At 42.9% G+C, this 23717-nt stretch overlaps 2 protein-coding genes across 5 annotated transcripts; both read left to right on the top strand.

Moving 5' to 3' along the window:
• Positions 1-204: 204 nt before the first annotated feature.
• Positions 205-16444, top strand: Cad (homeotic protein caudal). 2 transcript variants are annotated; one of them, XM_078180810.1, is made up of 5 exons: positions 205-1284; positions 11219-11364; positions 11694-11990; positions 12315-12440; positions 12534-16444. In XM_078180810.1, the coding sequence occupies exons 1-4, from the start codon at positions 624-626 to the stop codon at positions 12402-12404; spliced, it is 1194 nt and encodes a 397-aa protein (XP_078036936.1). In that variant the 5' UTR covers positions 205-623; the 3' UTR covers positions 12405-12440; positions 12534-16444. The 2 variants fall into 2 exon arrangements, 1 of the variants encoding a protein (XP_078036936.1); XR_013494070.1 differs by lacking the exon at positions 12534-16444 and having other exon boundaries at positions 11694-12056; positions 12315-12399.
• A 2465-nt stretch (positions 16445-18909) lies between these two features.
• Positions 18910-23676, top strand: LOC144474970 (E3 ubiquitin-protein ligase RNF123). Of its 3 annotated transcripts, none has more exons than XM_078190452.1 (10): positions 18910-19219; positions 19299-19612; positions 19749-20684; positions 20767-20903; positions 20989-21092; positions 21170-22218; positions 22299-22633; positions 22702-22867; positions 22952-23095; positions 23174-23676. In XM_078190452.1, the coding sequence occupies exons 1-10, from the start codon at positions 19149-19151 to the stop codon at positions 23482-23484; spliced, it is 3567 nt and encodes a 1188-aa protein (XP_078046578.1). In that variant the 5' UTR covers positions 18910-19148; the 3' UTR covers positions 23485-23676. The 3 variants fall into 3 exon arrangements, with proteins under 3 accessions (XP_078046578.1, XP_078046669.1, XP_078046757.1); XM_078190543.1 differs by having other exon boundaries at positions 18911-19219; positions 19325-19612; XM_078190631.1 differs by lacking the exon at positions 18910-19219 and having other exon boundaries at positions 19475-19608.
• The last annotated feature ends 41 nt before the right edge of the window (positions 23677-23717 follow it).

The following is a 23717-nucleotide window of genomic DNA, read 5'->3' as shown; positions in this document are numbered from 1 at the left end:
GTGAGAGCCGCCTTCCGCGCATTCTTTTATCAGCTCGCGATATCTCTGGCTGTCGGAGCAGCGCTCCAGCGCCATTATGGGCAGGGAGCAGGGAAACGTCCCCTGATTGGCCAGCCGGTGCAATTGGTGGGGGCACGGCAAGGCAATAGGCGGACGCATCGTCAGGGTGCGTCGCACCCCTCCTAACCACAGTCGAGGCAGCAGTTGACGATAGAACTTCGAGTGTCGCGTGACCATCGAGAGAGTTGGCCACGAGGGCCGTCGTCGTGCATCATCGGTTCGATTCTTCCTTCGTCGTGTATCATTTTATCGACTTCCCTCCGCCGTGAAACCTACGTCTTCGATCTTCGCGGTTTCAGCCGATCAGTGCTGGTGTACTCGTGACCTATACAGGAAAGATTCTACGATTTTTGGTGACTGTGAAATCGGGAAGCGCAATATCCGTAGCAACGTAGAGACATCTGGAAGATGTCAAAGGATCCGATCCCGATGGTCAACTAAACGTTCCTCGGTTTTGTTTCTCCGTAAACGTGTGCTCCTGTCGAAGGATCGGTATTACATTCGTATTGAGAAGAATTAATCGTGCCTGCAACGACGGCGTTGCGTGGCACCTGATCGCCCAAATGACGGACATAAGCAGCATCAGCATGGTTTCGTATTACAATTCGCTGGCGATGTACCGGCAGCCGCAGCAGACCGCCGGTCAACAGCAGCTCGTGCAGCAAATCCAACAACACGGCCAAGCGCAACAGGCTCAGCAACACGCGGTCACAACGTCACCCGACGGCGGGCAGCAATATTGGTACGGATATCCCCATGGACATCCGCACGCGGCCCACCATCATCAAACGACCGCGTCTCAGCAGTATTTAGACCATCCCGAGATTCTGCCTGGTTGGCCTCATCACCACGCGCATCACTACTCGCAGCTGCAGTACCAGCACCAGCAGGCTTACCAGCAACAACAGCAGCAGCAGCAGCAACAACAACAGGCACAAATCACCGGGGTGGCCGATTGGAGCGGAGACGAGACCAACACCGCTGTCGGAACCGGAGAACCTAGTCCGCCGATTACTGTTAGCGGAAGCGAGATCAGTAGTCCTGGAACACCGACTACCCCGCCGAACAATAACAACACTGTTACCGCCAATAACAACACCGTTACCGCCAATAACAACACTAACAACAACAATAACGTGAACACTACTCCGATGAGACCAACGCAGAGCAGGAGCCCCTACGACTGGTTGAAGAAGACTTCCTACCAGAGTCAGCCCCATCCAGGTTAGTACGGTTCCTCGATTCTCTATTTTCTGTAAATGTATTCAGTGTTCTCCGATCGGAAGCTTCGAGAAGAGAAGCACGGCGAATTCACCAAAAAATTTCCGGAAAGAATATTTTAACCCCAGGACGATTCTCTTCCATCTTTCGGTATAAGGAAAATCTCGATGCTTTAGCATCTGTTTATAAGTTTGCAGAGAATTGAAAAATGTCACGGGTTCACCAACGACTCCATAGGATCGATCTAGGGTTAAACGTGTTCGCGCGTTTCTGGAAGGGAAGTTCGATTTTTCTCCAACATGGCGAAAGTTCGATCTTCTCACCTCAGCTGCCCATAAGGCGGCGGAACTTTGTCCTCGATTAACGAATTTACGACAAGCGTGTGATGGATGGATCGATTTAAAAGGTTTTTCTCGATAATGCCCGATAAGGTGTTCTGCCGCCGATGATCCAGCAAAAGAACCGGCCGCGATCTTGCTATTGTTGATCGGCGAGCGAAAACGCGCGCCTTCCATTCATGGTCGGAATCCGTAATTTATAGCGCGTAACAAAGGAACGATTGAAATATTGTTCGCATGATTCGCCGGTAATATGATCGAGTGTGCGTACATATATCTGTGTGTGTACATCGTATTTGCGGGGCCTGTAAGGGATCACTGGTCGAGGACGTTGTTCCCCTGTGTATCGACATATTTGTTCTTACAACGCGAACCGTCTTTGTTCGCGCGTAGTTGCGCTACTTTCGACGTTACATTGCTGGCGGAAAGTCGGTTTTTAAATGGTAAATGCGCTAAATATATTTACGTCTTCCTCATGTAATACAGAACTCGGCAACTAAACTTTCTACTGTTTAAATAGTAGTTACATACGAGTCGTTACAAAGTAAGCGAAATTTTATGCAAAAAAACTCGGCGGTTGGTTTGTTCAATTGACATTTCTTCATTCATCATTATCGATGTAGCTTCGACTAAGATCTGTTTACACGCGATCACTATCGTCCGTTTTGACATCGCTGGTTCCAACTTTCCTATGATGTTGTGTTGACGATTCGCGTATTCTAAATCGTTGCCTCTGTACAGACGGTGTAGCACCGTTAAATCGAGATATCCGTAACTCGCTTAAATTGTCCGTTGGCAACAGGTTCGCGAAAGACATTTCGTTGCTCGACGAACGTCGCGGTCTCCTACTTCCGTTGGTCCAATTGCAAGAGAGAACAATGTCTTTTGTAATTATTGTAAATTCGATTCAGCGAGAAGCGTCGTAGATGAAACGCGTTTCTTCGAAATGGCCACGGGGTGGACTTGGCGTACATCGGGCTCGGGTTGTAAACGCGTCTCCGCGGTCTAGATACGGTGGAGCAATGCAAACACGGTAACAGACGAGCAAACATCTAATTGCCCTCAAATATTTGTGAGATAATCTCCGTTCTCTCTCGCTGTCGTCTCGATGTTCGGTCGGTCCAACCGGGGAGCCTAAATCGCTGCGAGTATACCTAATTTCGAAAGAAATCGGTCCTGCGATAACGAACGGGGACGGTTCGGTCTCGAGTCGCCCGAGTAATCACCGGGAACGGGTCGATTTGAAAATTGTAACGCGTGCAAGAATTAATGCGCAATGACGGGAAAATGGAAGCGATTTCGCGTGATTTGGAAACGCGGCGAAAACGGAGAAAGAACGCGCGGAAGCAAGCAGATTTTGCTCGGGGTTCGCTGTTGCTGAAAATTACGTTGCCAGGTTCGAGAGGCTCGCGCAACAGAATCGAGCACGGATTACAATGTAGGATATTTCGAAAGTACGGGGGAAGTCAGGATTTATAGCGAGAAATTAACGCGTACAAATTGCCGATCCTTTCCGTTCACCGATCCGTCGGAGAACATGGCGACCCGCGTCTTTCCTGATTTATGCGGACTTTGATGGCTTCGGTAAACCATCCTGCCGCGTGTTAATTCACAGTTTGAACTTGGTGTTAGTATTCGTACATTGCGAAAGATTTACGGCTTGGAAAACTGTGATGTAATTTGTGAGGGAATCTGGCCATTTTATGGGAGAAACGAACGAACCGCGCGCCGGCTCGGAGTTAATCCCGGAGATCGCTGTTATAGTGTTCGGATTATGGAATCGTGTACAGTGTACTCTGTACACAGTCCGTAAATACATTTGTCTGGCCCGCGTCGAGGAATCGTCGCGCCGAACGGCGTCGATCGTGATTTCTTATTTCACACGAACAGCGACGGACTTCGGTTCGTCGAAACAAGGATCCTGGTCCTTCCGTTGAGCCGCTTTTCGAACAAGTGTGTAAGTTAGTCGACAGTGTCTAATTTTGGAACCTGTATGTTTTCCACTGTTGCAGCGTGCAACGTAACAACGAATTGCAATGGAAACATGGATCAACTGATACAAGATGCTTTTGGTACGATAACTACTGTTACGATACCCTAATATACAGGGTATTCAAAAGTCATTCGAAATTTGGAAGTAAAGGGCCCCTTAGATAATTTCAAGCAACTTTTTTCTTTACAATAATTTTCTTAAACCAAGGCTCGAGCAAAATTTTTTTAAAGGAAAAAGTTACTTCAAACGATCTAAGGAATCTTTCATCTTCCGGAACTGACGTAACTTCAGGACACCCTGTATATACGGTGACGTTCGCATGCGTTGATGTTTTCGTTATTATTGTGTTCGTATTGCTGAAGCATGCAAATATATTTGATCGCTGGATAATTGAAATTTTGTTCGATCGCTCTCGTATTATACGCAATGCTGGGAGTGCACGTTTGCATAAACTTTACAATTAACCGATGCAATGGTGCGTTCTGCATGACGAATGCCGCTCGATTTCGTTCAACGATTGCGCTCAGTTATGCAAATTCGTTTTCAGAAAATACGTAATAACAACGATTCCGCGACAACGACTAGACTGTGGATTGCAGACATTTTTGGGCATTATTTAACGCGTCTGTCGTGTCAGTCGCAATTTACTGTAATTATTAATGCTTTCGCGACAGCGCCGGGACCCTAAAAGCGTTCATAAAATTAAAGCACTTGTTTTAATCGAATGCAAATTTGAAAGCAAACTTACAATGGCACCGATTCCTTCTGCTCGATTAAATCTTAATAGAATGAAGAAATTATAACGTTGACCAGCTTAGAAGTTTCTTCGTTCTTGGGGGGATCTCCTCACTCGATTGTTTAAGTATTAAGAAAATATTTCCCTTGGTATAGTAACAATGGTCAACAACTCGGGCAATTTTCGTCCGAGACGATTCAGTTTCTTCTGGCAAAGGCGCCACGAATCGAACCAAAGATTCTCCCGAAATAGAATAAAGTTCTCCTATGACACAATACTAAAGACGGATGCGAAACGATCCCGCGAATTTGCCCGGTAATTCCCAGCAAATCGATACGGAAGGAACGATCGTTCGACGTACACTTGGTAGCGGCGCCCGTTCCAACTTGAAACTTGTCTCGCTCTTTGGTTTCCCTTTTCAGCCGCTCGGTTTGTCAGTTTCGCCCGTGTTTCTCTTTCTTCTACTGTTTCGCGACCGTGCGACCCTCCGATACCTTCTAGCGGCTATTATCTGCATTTTATGGTTATATTGCAGGCAGCCGCTGCCTCGTATAACGGGCGACCTCATACGAGTCAGAATACGTATTACAATTTCGTGACGAGAGCAAGAGGAAGCGAGAAAATTCGAGAGACAGAGAAAGAGAGAGAGGGAGAGAGAGAGAGAGGGAGAGGACGCGTATTCTTGCTCGACGTATGCAATTTTTGCTTGTCATTATTGGTCGGTGTGTTCCTTGGAACAACCGCGATTCCTTGTTCCTTTGCTCGCCGTAATGGCGGCACGCGATTTCTCTCCCGGTTTTATGGCCGCCGCCATTTTGGTCTCCTTGGCTCTGGGAAACTCTTAATCACGATCGACGCGAACGCGAGAGCCTACCGTTCGTGACTAGATAGTCGGTACACACAAGTTTTCCTTGTTTTCACGCTATATATATATATCTCGCTGAACGAATCTCGAAAAGTTCATTCGTTAAACGATAAACCGGCTTTTTAAACCAGTCGATAACTTTCTGCTAACAATATGCATTTACCGGCACACCGTTTCCAATCCAGCTATCGAGTTTTCGTTCGTTTCTTTTGAAAATCAACTTTACTCGACGAACAGAGAGTGCCGCTTTCGCCGTTCTAAGCTCCATCAGCTTCTTTAATGCAGCTGTTTACGTTTTCTCGTTAGAAAGTATAGTACTGCGTAGCCGTCGACGCGAATAAAAGACCTTTGAAACAATTAATAAAACGACGATATAATTTCGTAAGATTAGGAAGCCTGGCAAGAAAACGCGAAAGGGTGAATAAAGTAGGTCGACGGATGGAAATTTTCCAGCACGCATCTCGAGCTAGAACCCGAAAACGGGCCGACTTGCTACAATTACGGTCGTAAAAGTAAACTGATTTATTTTACGAATAATAAGGGTTCGTCGCAGCGGACGTCCGAGTCGAGTTCGACCGATTCCCGATAGGTAGCCGTCTCCAAAACTGTTTGTCTCGTTATATCCCCCGATCTCGAGAAGAAGCACTGGCTCTTCGAAATATGCCTCGCAACCTGGTGCGTCCTCTGCGCGACCCTTTTACTTTGCTTATTATTCGCATCTAACCTGGTCGGTTTGGTCCGCGAGACCTAGGACAAACAATTGAGTCGGTGACGACATCCTAGTCCCTATTACCGTCACCGTCCTGGGAAAATATAATAATGAACTTATGGGCGGGATCGGGATCTTTTGAGAGGTACCTGGCACTACCCGCATATAGACGAAAGCCAAAGTTTCAGAGGTACGTTCGTTTACCTCGATCGTTCAGGTATGCACTCGTCAGTATTTGTACGGTCGCGCTGCAATTTCCTCGGAAAGTGCCAGAACTGGCACACCATTCAAACCCACCTACCTACCATATATTCTTCGTTGTTAAAACGATTCAAGATTTTCGTTTCTAATAATTTCTAGGAACAACAAAACAGCATTCACACTTAACAGGTTATTGCTAGAAATCTCCGCTACGTGTCAGGCTCGTCAAAGTATCGCAATCCTCAAAAAAGTCTCTTTTTTAAAATTTGTATTTTTCATTTCTATTGCCTAAAAAGAATTCGAGCGATTTAATGCAGGTTTCAAAACGTGATCGCGTTTCGAAAGCTGGTTCTATTAATGAAGTTTGACTCGTTGCCATCGATATCCGAAGGGAGACAATCGCTTGTAATTGTCCATAAATCATGCTCGGATCGACAATCCGTTTGCTTGAGTACCAATAGAATGATATATTTCGGTTAACTGTCTGTTTGGACAAGTACTTGATAGCTTTGATGATTTTATGGCCCCGTTGTTTTACTTCCACGCCTTCGTTACAATCGTACTCATTTCGTGCTATTATCTTGACATTCGCGCGTAATTATCGCCATTGTAGTCATATTATATTAGACTAGTCTCTCTCTGCCACCGAACAATAATTCGAATCGATCGATTCAGTTATCAAAAGACTGTTCCGTTTTAAAAGCTTACGTCTAGGATGCAGAAGAGTGTTGAAATACCACCCCCTGTAATAAATTTCAGCTACCTACTTTTAGTGTCGCTAATTAACTTACGTAAATCCCCTTCAAATGTTTAGGGTTAATTTTCGGCTTAATGCATCGACGGAAGGATCGTGTTTGAGTTTCTCCAACTTTCTGTTCTGGCATGCACCTGGCGAGCGGCTCCGCTAGTTTTCAGATTCGTTCACAACGTTTGCGAATTGATAGTCTTCTGGTATCTCCTAGCATCGCGATAAGTGCGGCGCGTGAAACTGATAGTGTTTTTTTTTTGCGGCTCGTCTGCCCCTTTTGTAATCGATTAGCTACAAAGATCACTATCTGAGGACAGGATTCTCGTGTAGCGGGTCAAAAAAATCGGTTTCCGTTTTTACATAATGTACATTCTTTAGTCGCAAATTTTATGTTTTTCTTTACGCCTCCAGCATTCTGTTTCGTAGAATGAAATTAAAAGAGAAGCGTTTAATATTTCACGTTGTTGCGCGAGAATCCTTCCTTAATGGGAAATCGGGCGACTGCTGAAACAATCGAGCGCGAACCACTCTCTCGGCGAGTCACGAGTCGTACAAGTTCGTTTCTTCTCGCGAAACGTGCATCGAGACACTTGATATGCGATATACAAATGTTTCGAGGCACAATAGAGGTAATTGTGAAGCTGGTGACGAATGGTACCCAGGCGGGTTACAGTTACAGTTACAGTTATAGAGAAGCATCGCTGGTAGCCTGCTCGAAATCGCCGCGGTTGGCGTGGGCGTCGAAGGGCGTCGAAGGGTGATTGTGGGTGACTGAGGGTGACGGAGGGTGACGGAGGTTGACGAGGGCGTCGCAGAGCAGCAGGAAAACCGGGGCACGCTCTTTCGCCATTTCGCGCGGTGAAATGGAAGAGCAAACGCTATAATGGGGTGGCAACGAGTCCCTGGAGTCCAGTTTCTTTGCACCCCGCTTCCACCTCTGGCTGATCTACGCTTTTCTCTCTCTCTCTCTCTCACTCGCTCACTTGCTCATTCTGTCACGCAAAATATTCCTAGTTTTTTCCTCCTTTTTACTCATAGATGCCTGCACCCTCAGAAGGGAGAAATGGCAGACAAAATCACGTTCTCTCTCTCTCTCTTTCTTTCTTTCTCTCTGTTTGTCTGTCTGCCTCTTGATTGATCAAAGATAGAGGACGATAAAAAGTCCGTCGAAAAATGGTATCTTAGAGAAGCGTCTTCCACTCTTTGCTCGTACCGATTCCGTCTCAATTTCAATCAGACTAGGTGCGACAATTCCACTATTCAGGAGACTGTGGCGCATCGCCTGTCGACAAGGTAAAGATCGGATAATCCTAGGTGCGAGTTTCGATGCGGGAGAGAGAGATGAAAAGGGCCGACGGTAATCTTGCCGACTCCGCACAGCCGCGGTCATTGAAGGGACCCGGCACACACCGGGCCGGATCGAAAAATTCACTGATCTTCTCTTATAACTTTTCGACCGGTAGAGATATTGCAATGAAATATTTTGCAACCAAATATGAGAAATATTTATATATATTTGAGAAATAGTACTATACTATAGGTAATTGTAATTCTAATTGTTTCATTACACTGGTTTCATTAGACAATTATATTCATAGAGCAGTTTAAGGCTTTGTTAAAAAAAATACCAATTGTTCGATTATCGATTTGGAAGAGTTTATATTTTAACAGAATGTCGTTGAATTTCTCGATCCGAAATGTACTGTGCGGCGGGACACGCGATTCTTTGCTTTGACCGACGCCCGAATTCGCGGGGATTGTATGGGGATTCCCGATCGGGAACATCCGAGCAGCTCGGCTAAACATCCTAGAGACTGCATTTTATACACGAAGAGGAGAACACCTTCGCGAAAATTTGGCGCGTCATGAAATTATCGTTGGCGCTCGGCTTAGAGTTTCTACGCGAGTAGGAAGATCTCTGTCGCAATGAAAGCTATGCCGCGCGTCGTAGGGTTTGGAATTTTTTTGATTCGATGACAATCTTGAAAGATAAAATGTCTGTCGATAAGATTTAATGATCTTTTGTGTTTGTTTACGTGCATGGGGCTTTTCAGCGACGATTATGCTTAGCATGGTAAATATTTGCCGCGCCGCGGCCGCACAATGGTCTGAGACGAGGCAATTTTTCGGCAAAAATCAATTATCTCAACTTTCATTTGTGGAAAAAGTGTTTCCTCCTGCGAACTGAAAACCCTTTGCAATTTCGGTCCCTGGAATGTTACTTTTATTACATAACTATGTAATTAAATATAACGTTGCAAAGTTAAATTTTTGATATCGAAAAGCGCTTGATTTAATTACACGGTTAGGAGCATTTAATATGTTCAGCGTCAGATTTGTTTCGTATCGAAGCTTATAGTATTGCGAAAAGGATCGTATAAATTTTAGCTGCAATTATCCGCACTTTCTAATTTTCTATGGGTTTCTATGGGATTCGCGCGAATCGTTCGAGATGCTGCGCTACAAATGTTGGACCGTCGCGTCGGATTCGCGTGTCCGAAAGAATTTTGTACGATCGTCTAACAACTGAAAGCGATCCTTTATCGCGAACGGTGTCGTTCTACGTTACCAAGTATCCAAGATAAAAACATTCGTAGTTTATATTTGCCCTAGGGATTAGAAAAACACAATACATTTGCTTTCCGTGGAATCGGCTAGAGTTACGGCCGCGTTCGATCTTCGACGAATAGTCGCGCATACCTCGTCGTTTCGAGATTCTAACGAGCAGCGTGTACGGCGACAGTGCTAGCCTTATTCCAGCATGCTATTATCGTGCGAATGGCAGAAGTGTTCGCGATAACGATCGGCTGCAATCTAGACGAGCGGAAGCCAAAAATTAGATTGGAGTACCGTCTCTAATATGTCTATTGTTCCAAACGTTTGACAATGATCGCCGAAATGTGCCGATCGGTGTTAGATTATGCTAGTATAGGTTACTATACATATATGGATCATATTACTACTTATCATAGATGTTTCTTCGAAATGGCCGCGTGTTTCACAACGCTTTGTAAAAACTACGTTTCATGAAAGCGACGGATTAAAGCGACGTTCCGTTTATTATACTAATTTCTAGAATCAGTTTGCAGAATCGCTCGAAAACCCGTCGCGACGTGTGCCAACTCTAACAGCATTTTTATAAATTGTCGCAGTTGCAGCGTCGCGTAGGGTTCATCTCGTTCAAAGAACGAACAACAATAAAAATCGGTTGATCGTTCGGTGCGAGGTACGGTAATCCCGGAGATTTCGGTGCCAGCCATATTGGATCCACCTCTATGTATGTATATATGTATACCATCGAAAAGTCTAAGGTCGAAGCTTATTCGTGAAGTCTCGAAGGCCTCGCGAGCACTCTTATCGAGGAGTGGTGGATTAACGTGCACGCCTTTGATCTCGCCGGCCGGCCTTATCTAATCGTTTCCTTTCTCCCGTTCCGTCCCGTCCCGTTCCTTTCCATCGGCCACCTCTCTCGCTCTCGCTCCCGCTCCCGCTCCCGCTCCCTCTCTCTTTCTCTCGTTTTCCGTTCCTCTCCCGCCGTCCCGTTCCTTCTCGTTTTCTATTTCGTATGTATATGCGTGTAATCGTCCTGAATGCCACGTTGAATTCACACCATCGCCCGATACGCTCGGCGGCGTCCTTTGCCATTTTTTTCTCCTTTCCTCCCTTCCTCGCGTCACCCCCCCTCGCGGCCGTGACGCTTCTCCCGAACCCGATGGTGAATCGCCAATATTCTAATTTGAACGATCCACCGAATTCAAAATTTCCCTGTGCTCTCCTTCTCGTATTCGTGCAAAGAATGTCTAGGTATTCGTTCGAATGTTTAAACAACGGTTCGTCACGGAATTAGATGCAATTTATTAATTTATAATTAATTTCATTTATGTTTAGAGTTAATGTAGATTTAATATACGTTTACGAGAATGCTGGCAGGTAAGTGTAAGCATGGCAGGTAAATAGGCACTGCACATTGGGTAGCGAACTTGGACTGTTCTAGAGCGCTCCAGACTATCCAGACCATCCAAGAGCGTTTCAAATCGTTCGACTATTTCCGATCGTTTCAGACTGCTTCAGACCGTTTCAGACGGTTCTAGAGACAGTCTTGGACAGCTTCGAACAGTTTTAGGAAATTCGAGACAGTTTTTGCACCGCGCAAGACAGACTCTCGTATGCCCGAATGTTTTTCAATCTCGTTTAGTTACTCTATTAATACCCTTCTGAGATGTATCCACGAATGGGATCGTCAAAAGCGTTATCTCTTTGAAGCGTTATTGACAAGAGAATTAGAGTGGCAGATATTAAACGCGTAATAATGTCGAGCGTTATCGTTGTATTCTTCCCTTTTTTCAGGAAAAACTCGAACAAAAGACAAATACAGAGTGGTCTACACAGATCATCAGAGGTTGGAGCTGGAGAAAGAGTTTCACTACAATCGTTACATTACGATGCGGCGGAAGGACGAACTCGCGACCTCGCTTTTACTTTCTCAACGTCAGGTGAGTAATCTCGCAAAAAGATGCCACGCGTAGAGATAGTTTGCTACTCTAACGTGCCCGCGAGTTCTTCCGGTTGTCGTCGGTTCGCTTTTCTTCGAATCGATCACTTTGGCCAATTCCGACAGGGAATACGTTCCTTTCGACGAGACTTCGCAGGCGGATACCTATATCGTAGAAAATACCGATTGAACGGAGAAAGAAACGACATAAAAATAACGACCGAAGAAAAGAAAATTGAACCGGTGTACCGAGGAGCTTGCGAGATCTGCGTGCTCTTCCCAAAACCCGCGGTGTTACGGCTTCTGAATTTAGTGGTTGTCTCTGTACAGGTGAAAATCTGGTTCCAAAATCGACGGGCGAAGGAGAGGAAGCAGATAAAGAAACGCGAGGAGCTAGAACAAAAGGACTCGAAATCGATCGATGGAACTCCAAACACCGCGATGGCTGCTCTGAACATTGGTGGAATAACACCGGTGGAAGGGGCGGCTGGAATGCTCGACGCTTTGATGCTCAACGATGGATCGCCGCCCCTGGGCATCGGACATCATACCGCGCACACGTTGACTCTGCCACACGGGACACCTTCTCTGCACGCGCATACTCATCAGCACACCCATCCGCACACGGTATTGGGATTGTGACCCGAGGAATCACTCGCGGAAGCATGGTCCAGCCACGGCTGACCTCGCAAAGTCTCTCTTTCTTTCTCTTTACTTCTTCCTTTTCTCATTCTTTTTCTCTTTCACCTCGTTCTTGTTCTCGTTCTCTTTCTCCTTCTCGCTCGTTTCCTCTCTCTCTGTCACTGTTTTTCTTCTTTCTTCTTTCTTTACTTTGTGCCCTATCAAATTCGAGATCACGAGAGAAGCGCAAGAGAATCGCGAATGGGAATGCGGGATTAATGTCTGGGATTGGAAGTAAATAATCTGGGTTAAGGTTTTCCCTTTTGTCAGGTGGCCCAGAAGGTTCGAGCGTATTTTTCGGCCGCACAACGGTCGGCAGAGCTGCTGAATGTTGATTTTTGTCGGCAATCGTTCGTGTAGTTCTCGCCATCCTTTTCCCGCAACGACATGGAAGTGGTGCGTTCATTATAATACAGTATTATTTTCAATATCGCTAGAACAAAGTTCTGACAACGAATAATCGTGTTCCTTGTCTTTCCTGTATTTTAGTTTTCGTTGGTTTCGCTCGAGTTTCGTCGGATTCCGATCCTCCGATAGAAAGGTATCGATCACCCAAAAAAATCGGTTCGCCGATTTTCATCGAACGAGCAAAGGAAGGAACGCAATAAATAGCATAATGTGCAATAATCTTTGCCTTAAAACCACGAGTCGCGTATCCGCACGGCCTATCGAGTGGTCGCGTCCAACGAGATTAGGGAAATTTGAATACGTTTGCGACAAGGTTAGCTCACAGAAAGAAAAAGAACAATTCAAATAGCATGGGATATGTATACAGATTTGTGTATACATATATAAGTATGCACATATTCCCTCGATCAGGGGTGTGACGACACTTGTGTACTCCAAGGGGACGCCATAGTAGACTGTTTTATATATTTTTTTAGACGTGTTAATGTATAAAAATTAGACAAGTTAAGCTAACCGGACTTTGATTTTTGTTGAGGAACGTGGTTTTTCATTTCACGGTAAGAGAGTCTCCGAGATTTGTCGAACACGTCAATAGTTTAATTATCGTTGTTAAGTGTATAGTGTATAAGCCAACCGAAGCTTCCCGGGAGTACTGTTTTCGATGTACAACCCAACAAATATTATATCAAACCGTTTTGTATTTAAAAGATTTATTTATGCATTTAGAAAATCGCGAAGACGCAACGGAAGAAAGGGTGTCCACCGTGAAGTCGATTTTCCGTTGCGTTCGTTAATCTCTATTGAGAAACTTCGGGACTTGTTCTTAAGCATGGCGTCGTTGCAGCACTCTCTTGATGCTTCTGCTGGCAATTTTGTTACGAGCTGTAGCACGTTTTCGTTACGAATTTCTAAGTAGGATAAAGTTCTTAATGACGCTGGAACCCCTTGGCACTGCAGCATGTCGATGTCCATGCGCGTTCATGTATCGACGAGGAGAAAGAATCATCCGATAGTTCCTTTCCGCTCCGTTTGATTCATTCCTTCCGCGGAATTGAGACAACTGTATCGTTGAGAGAAAGGGAGAGACAGAAAGAGAGCTCGCAAAACTCGATCCTTCAGCAAGAATCTTTCCCTAGCCTTTTAGTACCCGTGAACGTATTGTAATTATAATGGTATTACGAGTGAAGCTTTATTTCGAGAATAGTGATATCGCGAGGTAGTCTAAATTGGAAAAGGAAACAGCGTGGCATGCGACGGGCGAGGCGTGCGCCCAGTTGTTCCGTGGTATATCGCTCCCGTTGTCCGTCTTTCGTGAAGTAATACGCGTACCTTGATACGCATGTAGTATACAGTCTCCCGTAACGTCTTATCGTAGAATCGATCTTTCAAATAACAGGGATAACCGAAACAGAACCGTTAACCGAATCTCGTCTCTGTTTCGTTCCCTTTGCTCTCGCGACTGCGGTCGGCTGATCGGAATTGGTGACCGGATCGAGCACGAGGATCACCCGTGATCCTCCTGCACAGTTTTCACACGCAATATTTGAGACATCGTCGTCTACACCGAAGGCCCAATTGCTATTGTTGCGCGGGCGCAATGCAAAAGAAAACATTCTTCGACGACACTTGGCCAAGAGCGTACGCCAAGAAGAAATCGCGACTCGAAGGAGCTCGTTCGCAATTTCTTCGGGACGACTGTTATAATTCACGAAGCGGTGAAACGCGGACCGCCATCTTGGTAACACTTTGACACCGATGCACCGTGCGCCGTCGCTATTGCCATCGTCGTCGTCGTCGTCGTCGTCGTCGTCGTCGTCGTCGTCGTTGCTATGTCGCGCGTGTCCGATACTATTTGTAAATATTTATGATAAGTGCATAAACGAAATGGAAAAAAAAACAGAAAAAAATAGGAACGTGCAGCCGCGTGTTATTATTTAGCATTGCACCGTTCCGCAATCACGTGTACAGTTCTAGGATTGTAAAAGGACAAATTGTGGTGTGGTAAGGCGAGACGTGATCGCGGTGCAGTATCTTTTCAAAACCACTCGTTGAAATCACCGGCCCGAGGAGCCTCGGCGCGAAGAGAGGCGAGACTGTCCGTCGCGTCGGTACAATGGAGCCTATTTATTAAAGTATACGTAAACAGAATGCCTTAATCGACAAGAACGGAAACCATCGGCGTTAAATCATTTTTAATCGACACCGATACCGATCCTCTTTGCCATTGTCGCGTTCGTCGTCTCGAGGTGTTCTCCACTTCGACCGCGTTCCGAAATGCTATATGTAGATCGTTGTTTTCCTTCGAACGTCCGAAATGTACGTAGAACATTCGAAGTTTTCACAGGACAATAAAAGCTAAACAAGGAAGATCACGTTTTCGGTAGGAAAATAGGAGAGAGCCAGCGGTGTTGTAATAATAACCGCGTGCCTTGAGCATTATAATACCATCTCTTGAACACGTAATTACGATTTACGATTTCTTTGTAGTCGCGTGTGTATCTGTGTGCGCGCTCGCGAGTAGGGTATGTATGCGAAGGAGATAGGTAGTGATCAATCCAGAAATCTCACGTGATAAATGTATATAAATATATATATAAATATATACGTATGGTATATTTGTATTTAGGATGATCCATTTAAATCGATTCAGACGAATATCTTTTGTTTAAAACGAAATTTGAATGGTTTTAGGGAGCACGTAATCTGATATTAATATAATGCCTAGATAAATGTGTCGCAGCAAAATAAAGGTCAACTTAATTTTTTGAAATGGAATTATATATACTTTATTGCACTAGTCGATTTAGCTCGCTATTCTTTTCATAAAAATACCGCGACATTTGTTGCGAAAAGTCATTGGTTTAGAAAGTATCTGAATTTTAGTATCTTCTACAGATAAGAGTGAATCTTTGTATTTAGGATGAAGGGAACACTATGCACTGCTAAGATTAGAATATATTCTAAACCTATGATTTTTCGCAGTAAATGCCTCGGTACTTTCACGAAGAGAATGACGAGCTGAACCGAATAGTATAATAAAGAATATGTAATTCCAATTGGAAAAATATCTTTTTAAAATCTTAGTAATATTGGATTACGTACACCGTAAAACCTTTTCAATCTCATTTGACATATTGTTTGGGGCATCATCGACGGTTTAAAAGATATTTGACCGGATCGATTTGAATGCGTCACCCTGTATATATGGATACCAGTAAGTAGATATCGCAATCCATAAGTTATTATATTAATTATTAATTATTAACATTGATAACACATCGAATGTTAGTTGATCGTTAATTCTAGTATTATATCGATATGTGATCGCATTTTAAAAGTCCGAAACACACGGTTTTATGTTCACGAATCCGATACTTTATTTCATTTCGATCCGTGAATTCGACGATCCTCCTTCATTCGTGCTATAGTAAACAATAAACGATCACAATGACAAAAAGTTTGCCTTGAAATCTCTGAAGGTAAAACTTCTAACCGCCACTATCGCGTAGGAGGAAACGAGGCTAGTTGACTATGTTTGTATATTTCTAATTTTTATGAGAAAACCAAAAGTATTTTATCGACTCACTTTCTACCAGAAATTTACACATTACCTTTGGTAAAAACAGGCATGATTTCGTCTAGTCGAAATTTTTCCCATATGTACGCCAATGGCAGCAATAAGTCAACTAGTCCCGTTAGCGAGATTAATTAACAAACATAATCATAGTTATGACCACGAACGCTTTCATTGTAAAGTTCATCAAACTTCGTCCAAGGATGAGGAATCTTTGGCAAATGATGGGGAGGTAGCGGAATTTCTTGCCTCGACGAGAAATTTTCCAGCGTTTTTTGTATTTATTTTTCCTACCGTCCTCTCGTTGCCCGAGTATTCCTTTTTCTTAACATTTTCTTTTTAACAATATAAAACGGGATTACTAGACTAAGCCAAACTGTGTTTTGTATGTACATAATATCTACGTATCAAATAAAAATAAAATACCACATATTATTGTCAATGTTACATACTCTTGTAAAATATTTCTAAAGAAGCATGAAACGGCATGCAAGAGAACGAAAATTCATATACATACTTCTGTTTAAATATGCTGACCAATATCAGCATTTATTGTAAATCGCAGTATTTAAATAGAGTCGCGATTTACTTCCCTTATCAGTCGACCAGTCCCCGTGTCTCCGACTGTGACGTAAATCTTTCGGGGATGAGTTTCTCGGCGGCGTAAAAAGGTGTGATACGGTTTACGCGTGTGGTCAAACCGCAGAACCGATCCCGTCGAATCAGTGGGACGCACACCACCGATCACGCGACGCTGCGGTCTGCAGCCTGTGCTAGAAGAGGCGACGAAGCTGCGAAGGTGGCAACGAGTCCCGCGGGAGCCCTCAACTTAACTACCAGATCGATGTCCGACCCCAGCCGCTCTTCATCCTCCGGATCCCCTGAAAACAACCCCGACTACTCGCATACACATCCGTGCGTTTACCCCCTACTTCCCTCCCGCAGTCGTTGAACGTCGATCGGAGAACAACTTGGTGAATTTAAGTAGCCGCCGCGCGCCGGCACCGTGTGCCAAACCATCGCTTCCCTTCCGTCTACAAAAGTCGGCGTAAACAACCGACAGAAAAGAAGTGGGGCCCGTTGTTTTGCGCGAGATTACGCAATTGCTCGCGGCTGCACTTCTTCCCATTGTATATTTTCACCCTCGTCCGTAGAAATGAACCAAACTTCTCCAATTTATTTAATAGTCTTGAGATGCTGCAGTGTCTTAAAGGGTTGGAATAGACAACCTACGATCGGCAACCGTTTTCTCTCTAATGAAAAAGGGTTATTAGATAAAAAATCGAAATACCTGTTAAATTTATAACCAGCCGATTTCCAAAAATGCGCCGTTTCTGGAAGCGTATAGGAAGTTTCGGCTTCGCGTATCGTCACGGTAACAAACTACAAAAATCGAAAAGGTAGAAGATAAAAATAGGTGAAAACGAAGGTAAGAGCGTTCTGAATCGAGAAGGAAGAAGACGGTCGGGTCGGCAACCCGTACATAATTGGACCCCGAGAGATGCAACAACGTTTCACGTATACACGTTTCAAGAAATTCCAGGGAACGCATGAGGAGCTCTATCTTTTTGTTCGAGTCGCTCCGTCCAGTCGGTCAGTCGAAAACACCAAATAGATACTTTTATGGGGGGGTCATAAAGGCCCAGAGCATCGAGTATCGATGGTTCCAAAGGGGCTAATCTGCGGATGAAAACTGTAATAAAACGACCTCCCTGCGTATGTATTTGAAATCCTTTTGCAGTAAAGCGCACCCTAACTTTACGCGTTCAATCTCAGGTATAGAAAATTCCCGGCGCGATTCTAGCAAAAGAAATAGGGAAACCACCGCCCGGCATCTTTCCCTTTGGTTCGACGGCGACACCGGCACCGACGCTTTAACAGATTATACACCTTGCGTTGGAAGACAACGATCTCCTCGGAGCTTCTCCCATCGTGTTTGCCGGACAAAAAAACGATTCGAAAAGTTTCGCCGAGCTGATACAGAAAATACGGTAATGCGGAAATGTATGCATATATTGTTCTCTATGTATAATGTTGCGAGTTCGTTCCACTATTAATCCAATATACAACGTCAACGTAAGCCGAACGAGTCTTTCGTTCCCTTTTTAAGAGAAGTGCGAATCGGGTAGCTAGTATATATGGATAGTACTTGTACTTTTATTTTATGTACTATTAGAATTTTGCTTCTATACGATTTTGTTACGTGTTTTATAGATTAGCTAAGACTAAATATAAAAACACGATAGCAAAAGGGATTCATTGGATTCATCCCTTAATATCCTCCCTCTGGATTCCGAAATTTGAAGACTAAATTAAGTCAAGAGTCAAGAGCTAAGAATTCGCGTTTCTTGTTTGAAAATGTTCATAGTAATGAAGTTGTATAAAAAAGTTATGTAAAGTAGAAAACTGATATACGCAACATTGATAAAACAGGAGTTCACATTATTTACATAGACTGCAGAATTAATCATCAAACTAATAAATGACTTATCACTCTCTGAGGAGATCTATTATAAATTGAATGACTCGTCGATAAAAAAGAATAATAATTAAATTAATATTTACAAAGCGGCAAGATTCATTAATTTAACAAATATTAAATAATTGTCGATAAAATAGAAAACGTTTGTTGCCTCCTTCCGTCACAGAAATGATATGGTCTTGCCATCTAGCAGCACAATTCCTACACTGAATATTCTATAGAGAAATTATTATTGAAAAAATTCGTAACTATGTAACCGTAATTATAATATTTGAAGATATAAATTCAATGTGCGGTATCACTATAAATATTTTATGGTCGACAATATTAATTTTTTATCGAACAGCTGATTCCAAGTTATTTAATTCTTGTTTCTCGCTATGACCGCTAAATGGCGCTTGCACTACGTTATGTCAAGGAACAAATGATTCTTGTCATTGTTTACATCCTATGTAAATTGAACGAGTAAAGAAAGTAGTACGATGATAAGTATCACAGTTTTCTTATTTTAGACTGACTTATCGTTTCGTCGAGGAAAATCATTGTGACCGATCAACATTCCCGTACAAAACTGCTCCGAATAAATTGTTAAAATCTCGACAATCGTAAATGTTTACTGCGCTGGTTGAAACTTTTAAACATGGAAATCAATGAAATTGTAACAAATATTTTTGAACAAGATGTACCCGGTTCAGATTTAAACGATTCCAGGTAATTGTTATCCCTCCACTTGCCAAAATGATTACCTTACCAATATAACTTTGTATGAACTGTAGTTTCCATGTTTTAGAATATCCGATGCTTTAATTTTGCTAGATAAATATATTGAAAATACCCTCGCCTCTATCCCAATTGTATTGGACAAGGGGGAAGGACGAATTGGTCGAGATGTGGTTGTATTTGACTCTACAACGCATGTAGGACTTTCCACGCTTTCCCAAGATGGACTTACCATCGTTTCAGGTTCTAAATTCAGCACATTGAAAGCAAACACAGCTGTTTTCAAAGGAAAGTGGATGTATGAATTACAGCTTGGTTCTCGAGGAGTCATGCAAGTTGGCTGGAGCACTATCAATTGTCGATTCAATCAAGAGAAGGGCGTTGGTATATCTTAACTATACTAACTATACTAACACAGGAAGCTATATCAAACTCTATTTTATTTTGAGAGCATCTTAATAGTTTTATTTTACAAATAGCTATTGTATGATGTTTTTGTACAGTGTTATACCTTCTTCAGGTGACACTGTTAACTCTTACGCGTACGATGGAAATCATTTGAGAAAATGGAATTTATCCACTTCCACATATGGAGAATCATGGTATACAGGAGACATTATCGGGTGCGCTTTAGATATGGACAACGGAACCATTAATTTTTATAGAAATGGCACAGACTTGGGAAAAGCTTTTGAAAATATTGCAAGGGGTAGCGGTGTCGCGTACTTTCCAACCGTCAGCCTCTCGTTTGAAGAGACTTTAAAAGCCAATTTTGGTTCCACGCCAATGCGATATCCTGTAGAAGGATATGAACCGTTACAGATGCCACCAGAAAAGGAAATAATCAAAGCAACCTACTCGTTTAATTGGCTCCAAAGAATAATACATTTGTTGAACAAGGAACAACGCTCTGACAAAGAGAACACATTACCTGATGGAACGAACGTTTCGATCTTTCTAATGTGTCTATCGAGATTGGTTTTTAAACATGTAGGATCTTTAATTACCGTTCCATATATCACGGAATATATCGTGATCCCGTTCGTGCAACAACTTTCGGAGCATGATTCTTTCACGTTGTTAACATGCCTAGACCTGTTATGGACGTTCCTCGAAGACCACGAAATGGAAACATTTTTGGAAAATACAGTTTCACACTTGCACCACACGTTTAAACACGTTTCATCCGTGTTGGAGTATCCTGATCAGTTTAGAAGTTTGAATTTGTTGATAAGTATTTCTCGCCACACGAGGACTCGTCAATACTTGTTACAATATTTGCTGATTGATCAAGTAAGATTCGCAGATTTCATAGCCGTCAAGCCGTTGGACGAGAAATCTCTCACCAACATGGTCGGAAATGTATGGTGGGATACGCGTTCTGCGGACCCAACATTAGAAGCGAACAAAACGAGTTATTTGGAAGCATGTGAAAAGATTAAAGCTGCCATATCTGGTACGATACATTTCCCTTTTGGTTTTACAGTTATTTGTTTGGATGTGTCACCACTACTGTGACGTGTAATGCAATTTTGTAGAACTAGAAAAGGTACAAACGGAATTACTAGTAATCTTACTCGATAATTCCGATGGTAATGAAAAAAGACCGACCTCGAGAACTATATTCTTGAGAAGATTTAGGCATTTCATCAAAAAGAATACCTTAACTAATTGCGTAAGTGCATCCACCCAATTTTATCTTTCTATATAACGTTATAATTCTCTGTTCGTACTTCGAATAATAATTATCAACATTCTAGACCACGCTGTCGATCGCGTTATCTTGTTTTCATCGTTTACTGATCGCGTTCAGAAAGTTGTGGGATGAGGAAGTAGGGACATCTCCAGTTTACATGCCTTGCAGGTAAAGAAAATATGCGTATTCGTGTAATTGTCATTCGATCATAATTCATCATATCATAATTCCATCGTAATTTGCAGGGCATTCTACGACGCGTCGATCGATTATTTTACAATTGAGAGGCTGGGTGGAGTTTTGTCGCACTTAAATAAAACCTTCAAATCCGAACTGGTAGAGGAACTAGGCTCGGATTACGAAGTGGTAGCGTCACAGGAATACACTCGGGGTTCGATACTGATCTTCGAAAGACTCGGAGGCGGTTCTTACGTCATGGAAGGGATAAAGCCGCTGAAATTGGGCCCGTTGGATCCAGAAGCGTCGTTGCTGGAATTGCTCGACGGCATTATCTTATTGTATTACGTGGAAGCAAGGAAACAGTTGGCAGAAGTAACAATGCTCAGAAATAAAATGTCCGGATACATCGCTGCCTTGGAGGACGGCCAGGCACAGCTGGAACAAATCAAGAACAACGAGGATTCCGAATCCCGCGCAATTCAAGAAGTGCTGTCGCGGCAGATAAACGTGTTCAAGTCGGAATTGACGGAACAAGCGATATGTATGGCATGGGCTCGGGCGGCCCTCTACACGGAAGAGAAGCAGGCACAATTCGTATGGCTCTTACAAGTGGTCACCCTGACACTGAACAATGCCAGCAAAGAAGGAAACTTGTTCAGTTTCACTCCGGTGTTTTACTTGGATACGCAAGCTGATTTATATAAAACTTTGCGGAACCATCTATACCCAACGGAAAGCGTCGAAAGCATCTCGGGATACCGAGAAACGCTTCGAGACATAGCTGTGTTTCTGTGCGAGAACTTTATGGACCCTCGCATAGTGAACGCGAATTCGAAGATCACACTAGCCATAACTTTAGCTTGCTTTCTAATTAATCCATTGGCATTAGAAGCATTAGAAACTATTGCGGAAGAAAGTAGAACAAAAGTTGTGAGGAACCTTCTCAAGTCATACATAGACGATGGGCCGTGGGGACAATCGACTTGGATCTTGCTTAAATTTTGGCACGGCAACGGATTTGCTTTTCGATATGTTAAGAGCCCGCATCTCTCTGAGAGAATCGAGCTGAAGTTACAACCACACATCTGGATGTTTGTCTCGTTACAGCCTACAAGTATTTATGCCCTTTTCTGCGAATCTTACAATGTCACGATATAGTGATTCACTTACTCATTTCTACCCCCGACTCTTTAGAACCTTGTCCGTCCGCTGTATATCAGAATCACGTAAGAGATGTGCTATTGGAAAATCCTCAAGAGTCTACCAAGTATTTAAATTTCTTATTAAACCATGCAAACTGGTCTTTCTCCGAATTTATTAGGATTTTGCAAGAAATTTGCGATGCCGCAATAACGGCACCCGCAACAGTAGCCATTACTAATATCGAGACACTAAGCATATTTGATACGTGCTTTATGCTGGCCATATGTTTGCTACACGTGCTGGAGATGATCGTTACAGTGGCTCCAAATATATTTAACAGTACCGGAGAATCTTCCAGCGAATACTTGTTGTCTAGACTATGTCAGGTATGAACCTTCGCGCATCAGTCTTGTACTTCTACAATTGCTCTAATCGTGGCTATATTATTCCGCAGTTACTGTGCCAGATGCTAAACAGAATAACATCGCAAAGTAATTGTTTCCAGCAAATTGTTTTACTGAAAATCCCAGGTTTGGATACAGTAGATCACTTTCCAATATTGGCAGCAGTTACAGGCGTATTATTAGCTTTATTGAAGGATGACATGACCAACTATAAATGTAAAAATATCTGCTTATCTATTAGTGATACAAAAATGATCGGCGGTAATATCAAATTCAAATGTGATCGTAATTTTTTTGTAGCGAAAGGTATAAAGGAGGTACCAAAGGTCACCCGAACCTTGTTAACCGAGCCCAGTTTTCAACTGAGTTCTCTTCATTTTCTATTGGGTAATACAAACTCTGAAAGCAACAACGAGAAATTAAAACCGTTTTCGTTTGAGCTGTGTATGTATATGCATATACAAATGAAATTATTGTAACATTTTAGGCATTTGTTTAATTGTTTTTTTTTATTTGGCGCAGATCCGGAAGAAGTATCGAAAGAGGAAGTACAGCAAGTACAGGAAATGATCGCGTATTTAGAATATTGTCAATCCAACTTGCCCGATTCGAAAGTTGTCACAGATGATGATGACAATGTATGTACAATTTGTTACGCGTATCCTATTGCAGTAACATTCGAGCCCTGTCGTCATCAAACGTGTCGTACGTGCATCGACCAACATCTTTTTAACACAAGAGAATGCTTTTTCTGTAAAGCAGCTATTGAGAAAGTTGTAGATCTCTCCGGAAATACGATCCATGATTTTACTGATTCCAGCAAGAAAAGTTGAAATTCAAAATGGACAAATGGCTCATACGTCAATAAATTTATTTTCTCCTGAATCTCTAAATCCAGGAATAAATTTTATGTAAAGACTATCAAAGAAGAAACGAAAACAGAAAAAATAAAATTATTTATGAAATATTATGTACAGTTTCGTTGATCTATTTATTTGCTAAAGTTATATTCAATAAACTAGTATAACAGATAATATACGTTTAATTGCGCTATAAATACATCCAA

This window comes from Augochlora pura, chromosome 1 (assembly GCF_028453695.1).
Source record: "Augochlora pura isolate Apur16 chromosome 1, APUR_v2.2.1, whole genome shotgun sequence".
NCBI classification, from domain to species: domain Eukaryota; kingdom Metazoa; phylum Arthropoda; class Insecta; order Hymenoptera; family Halictidae; genus Augochlora; species Augochlora pura.
Note: the sequence above shows the minus strand (reverse complement) of the source record. Positions and strands in the feature narration are given on the sequence as shown.

Coding starts and splice junctions, on each gene's coding strand:
- Cad (XM_078180810.1), top strand. CDS start 624: ATGACGGACATAAGCAGCATCAGCATGGTTTCGTATTACAATTCGCTG. Junction 11,365..11,693: donor TTTTACTTTCTCAACGTCAG/GTGAGTAATCTC, acceptor GTCTCTGTACAG/GTGAAAATCTGGTTCCAAAA. Junction 11,991..12,314: donor AGCACACCCATCCGCACACG/GTATTGGGATTG, acceptor CCCTTTTGTCAG/GTGGCCCAGAAGGTTCGAGC.
- LOC144474970 (XM_078190452.1), top strand. CDS start 19,149: ATGGAAATCAATGAAATTGTAACAAATATTTTTGAACAAGATGTACCC. Junction 19,220..19,298: donor TCAGATTTAAACGATTCCAG/GTAATTGTTATC, acceptor TCCATGTTTTAG/AATATCCGATGCTTTAATTT. Junction 22,219..22,298: donor TGTCTCGTTACAGCCTACAA/GTATTTATGCCC, acceptor CCGACTCTTTAG/AACCTTGTCCGTCCGCTGTA.